Source organism: Onychostruthus taczanowskii, unplaced genomic scaffold (assembly GCF_017590055.1).
Source record: "Onychostruthus taczanowskii isolate IOZ18803 unplaced genomic scaffold, ASM1759005v1 scaffold346, whole genome shotgun sequence".
In the NCBI taxonomy this organism is placed as follows: domain Eukaryota; kingdom Metazoa; phylum Chordata; class Aves; order Passeriformes; family Passeridae; genus Onychostruthus; species Onychostruthus taczanowskii.
In genome coordinates, this window is record NW_024500861.1 from 106,301 (window position 1) to 108,142 (window position 1,842).

Here is a 1,842-nt window from a genome sequence, read left to right on the forward strand (position 1 = left end):
GGACCCCCCAAACCTCCCCTCCCCCCTCCCCCTCAGGCCTCACCCGCCGCCAGCGCGGCCACCAGCAGCGCTCGGAGCACCCCCAGGGAACTGCGGAGCGCTCCCAGGGAACCCCAGGGCGCTCCCGGGGAACTCCAGCCCGTTCCCGGGGAAGCCCGGCCCGGCCCCGCCGCCATCACCGCTCCACTTCCGCGATGCGGCGGAAGTGACGCAGCGGAAAGCGGCGCCGGTTTCCGGGGCGGTCCCGCGGTGCCGACGTGGAGGTTCCGGGTTGCGGCCGGGCCGGGCTGGGATCATGTTGACCAAATTCGAGACCAAATCCGCGCGGCACTTTCCACCCTTTTTGGCCCTATTGCCGGGAAAAACCGGGATAACTCGGGATAACCCGCGGGTCGGGCGGTGGGGAGGGGGAATCGTGAGGGGAAGGCGGAATTCCGTCGTGAGGGGAGGCAATGGCGGATCCTGAGGGGGCTGAGGGGCGATCCCGGAGGAAAGGGGATCCAGCGGGATTTGGGATCGGATCTGGGATCGGATCCCGGGAATGCGGCAGGGCCAGAGGGAGCGGCCTCGAGCTGTGCCCGGGAGGGGAATTTGGGATGGGTTTTCCATGGGAAAAGGGTTGGGAAGCGTCGGAAGGGGCTGAGGGAGGGTTGGAAGGAAATCTGGGATTCGTGTGCTGGGAATTCCGGGGTTTGTGTGCTGGGAATTCCAAGATTTTTGTGCTGGGAATTCCCAGATTTTTGTGCTGGGAATCCCGCGGTTTGTGTGCTGGGAATTCCGGGATTTTTGTGCTGGGAATTCCCAGATTTGTGTGCAGGAATTCCAGGATTTGTGTGCAGGAATTCCGGGATTCGTGTGCTGGAATCCCGGGGTTTGTGTGCTGGGAATTCACAGATTTTTGTGCTGGGAATTCCCAGATTTGTGTGCTGGGAATCCCGGGGTTTGTGTGCTGGGAATTCCCAGGTTTTTGTGCTGGGAAGTCCAAGGTTTGTGTGCTGGGAATTCCAGGATTTGTGTGCAGGAATTCCAGCATTGGTGTACAGGAATTCCGGGATTTGTGCTCAGGGAATTCCCAGTCTTTTCCCAAGGTTTCCCCTCTTCTTTCCCACGGTTTTCCCTCTTCTTTCCCAAGGTTTTCCCCTCTCTTTTCCCGAGGTTTTTCCTCACCTTTCCCGGCTTTTTCTCCGTTCATTCCCAAGGTTTTCCCTGTCTCTTCCCAGAATTTTCCCTGTCCTTTTCCCCATCTTTTCCTCACCTCTTCCCAGACATTCCCACCTTGCTGGGAATCCTTTTCCCAGGATTTCTTTTCCCAGGATTTCCCCTCTCTTTTCCCAGTTTTTTCCCACCCTTTTCCCACCCTTTTCCCAGGGTTTTCCTCATCCTATCCCAGTTTTTTTTCCCAGGTTTTTTCTCAGTTTTCTTTCCCAGTTTTTTCCCAGGTTTTCCCCATCCTATCCCAGGTTTTTCCCACCCTTTTCCCAGGGTTTTCCCCATCCTATCCCAGTTTTTTTCCCAGGTTTTTTCTCATTTTTTTTTCCCAGTTTTTTCCCAGGGTTTTCCCCATCCTATCCCAGGTTTTTTCCCAGTTTTTTCCCACCCTATCCCAGTTTTTTTTCCCAGGTTTTTTCTCAGTTTTTTTTTCCCAGGTTTTCCCCATCCTATCCCAGGTTTTTCCCACCCTTTTTCCAGGTTTTCCCCACACTTTTCCCAGGGTTTTCCCCATCCTATCCCAGTTTTTTTCCCAGGTTTTTTCTCAGTTTTTTTTTCCCAGGTTTTCCCCATCCTATCCCAGGTTTTTCCCACCCTTTTTCCAGGTTTTCCCCACACTTTTCCCAGGGTTTT

At 54.8% G+C, this 1,842-nt stretch overlaps 1 protein-coding gene across 1 annotated transcript in view; it reads right to left on the reverse strand.

Moving 5' to 3' along the window:
* Positions 1-191, reverse strand: part of NCSTN (nicastrin) — a 27,368-nt gene extending 27,177 nt beyond the window's left edge. Inside the window, exon 1 of the mRNA XM_041411147.1 lies at positions 44-191. Coding sequence (XP_041267081.1) covers positions 44-176 — 133 coding nt within the window. The 5' untranslated portion in view covers positions 177-191. The remainder of the gene's footprint in view (positions 1-43) is intronic.
* Positions 192-1,842: the final 1,651 nt, after the last annotated feature.